At 42.0% G+C, this 1,673-nt stretch overlaps 1 protein-coding gene across 1 annotated transcript in view; it reads left to right on the top strand.

Moving 5' to 3' along the window:
* The window catches only part of LOC101861127, a gene marked incomplete at its 5' end in the record, with an annotated part of 20,931 nt that overhangs the window by 10,348 nt on the left and 8,910 nt on the right, over positions 1 to 1,673 (top strand). The window contains 1 exon segment of the mRNA XM_013083293.1: positions 697 to 830. Within this exon segment, the coding sequence (XP_012938747.1) occupies positions 697 to 830 (134 nt within the window).

Below are 1,673 nucleotides of genomic sequence, written 5' to 3'. Positions count from 1 at the left end.
TATATATATATAAAATAGACTTGTCCAAGTCCCCGACCCACAAAATCTTATAGCATGAGTGGAACATGAAGTTATAGATTTGTTATAGCATGAGCGGAACATGAAGTTATAGATTTCTTATAGCATAAGTGGAACATGAAGTTATAGATTTGTTATAGCATAAGTGGAACATGAAGCTATGTCACATTTATGTTCACCAAGGAATAACTCCAGACAGAGGTTTGGAGAGAAAAACAATGAGTGTGCGCCGGTTGTGAAGACACGTGAGACAAGGAGAGAGAATGTTCAACTCTCTGTTCGCTTTACCGACGTGGCTCATTGCTACGAGACTAGAACAGTTACTTCCGGGAAATGTGTGTGCTGGGAAGCAGAAAAACCAGGCACATGTAATGTGAATGGGAGATATTTAAAAAACGAGACATTTAGGACCTTGTATCAAACCGCAGCAGTGTCAGAACGCGGCACATTTGTAGTCAGAACACGGGAATGCATTGAGCGAGATGGGGGTCAGATGAAGCATCTTTTGTCAAGCCGACAGTTGTAACGTACATCCCTTTCTCATGTAACAAATTGTGCAACTGTCTCTGTCCGGAAGGTTCCGTTAAGTTTTTACCTCAGGAATTTGCTGTATCTAAAGTGATTTTTGTTTTATTATTATTTCTGTTAACCTTTGTGACCTAACCTTTGACCTTTGAGGATGCTCCGCGGCAACGGCACGGTGGGCGGCCCCAGCTGTGACGGCCTCCCTTTCAGCATGTTCGAAAAACTCACCCTCAAGACCTCCGACTTCATCGACAACAACCTCATGACCCTCATCAACATGTGTGAAGGTAAGCCACAACTCACACCAAGGATACACGACAAACTGGAACAATCAAGCAAATTAATATTTTATGCGCTCATGGGACCTTATGTCGTGGCGAGCGCCGAAAAACTCTTACCAGGCGAAACTGATCTTTTTTCTCCTTCTTCATCACACCACACTCTGTCTTACGATACGTTGACCACGGCCCTACAGTGTCAACTATGTATCATTTCAGAGAGTGACCACAAGACAAGTGTTATAGTTTGACTTACTGTAGTCTATGTTTTAGAACAGTGACCAAGTCATGATGATTTCTTTTTCTCTGGAATACTGCGGTAGTTTAAGTTACGAACAAAATCCACTTGCAACATATGGCATATAGATCCTTAAACACACATACTAAAGTAAACCTTGTTACAAGATTTCCTTCGCTAAAACATCATGGAAACATAATATGGTAACTTATCATACGTCAGTATTCTGGTGCGTGTTTAGAAATCACACACATGTACTAAAAACCAAGTTTCCCAATGCCATATCAGGCGCTCTATTGAGAGGTGAAGGCCCAGATTTTACAGAAGGTACACTGTATAGCAGCCCTCCTTTTTATTTGAGTTCAACACCTGAGTTTGTCAAACACGGGAGTGACTGCCGTTCTCCATCTGTGCTGTGGCGTGTGATGTTTGAGTCTGATGTGTTGTGTACATGTACTATCACTGGTGTGTTGTGTACATGTACTGTCACTGGTGTGTTGTGTACATGTACTGTCACTGGTGTGTTGTGTACATGTACTATCACTGGTGTGTTGTGTACATGTACTATCACTGGTGTGTTGTGTACATGTACTATCACTGGTGTGTTGTGTACA

The sequence above is a fragment of the Aplysia californica genome, unplaced genomic scaffold (assembly GCF_000002075.1).
Source record: "Aplysia californica isolate F4 #8 unplaced genomic scaffold, AplCal3.0 scaffold00223, whole genome shotgun sequence".
Classification (NCBI taxonomy): Eukaryota; Metazoa; Mollusca; class Gastropoda; order Aplysiida; family Aplysiidae; genus Aplysia; species Aplysia californica.
Note: the sequence above shows the minus strand (reverse complement) of the source record. Positions and strands in the feature narration are given on the sequence as shown.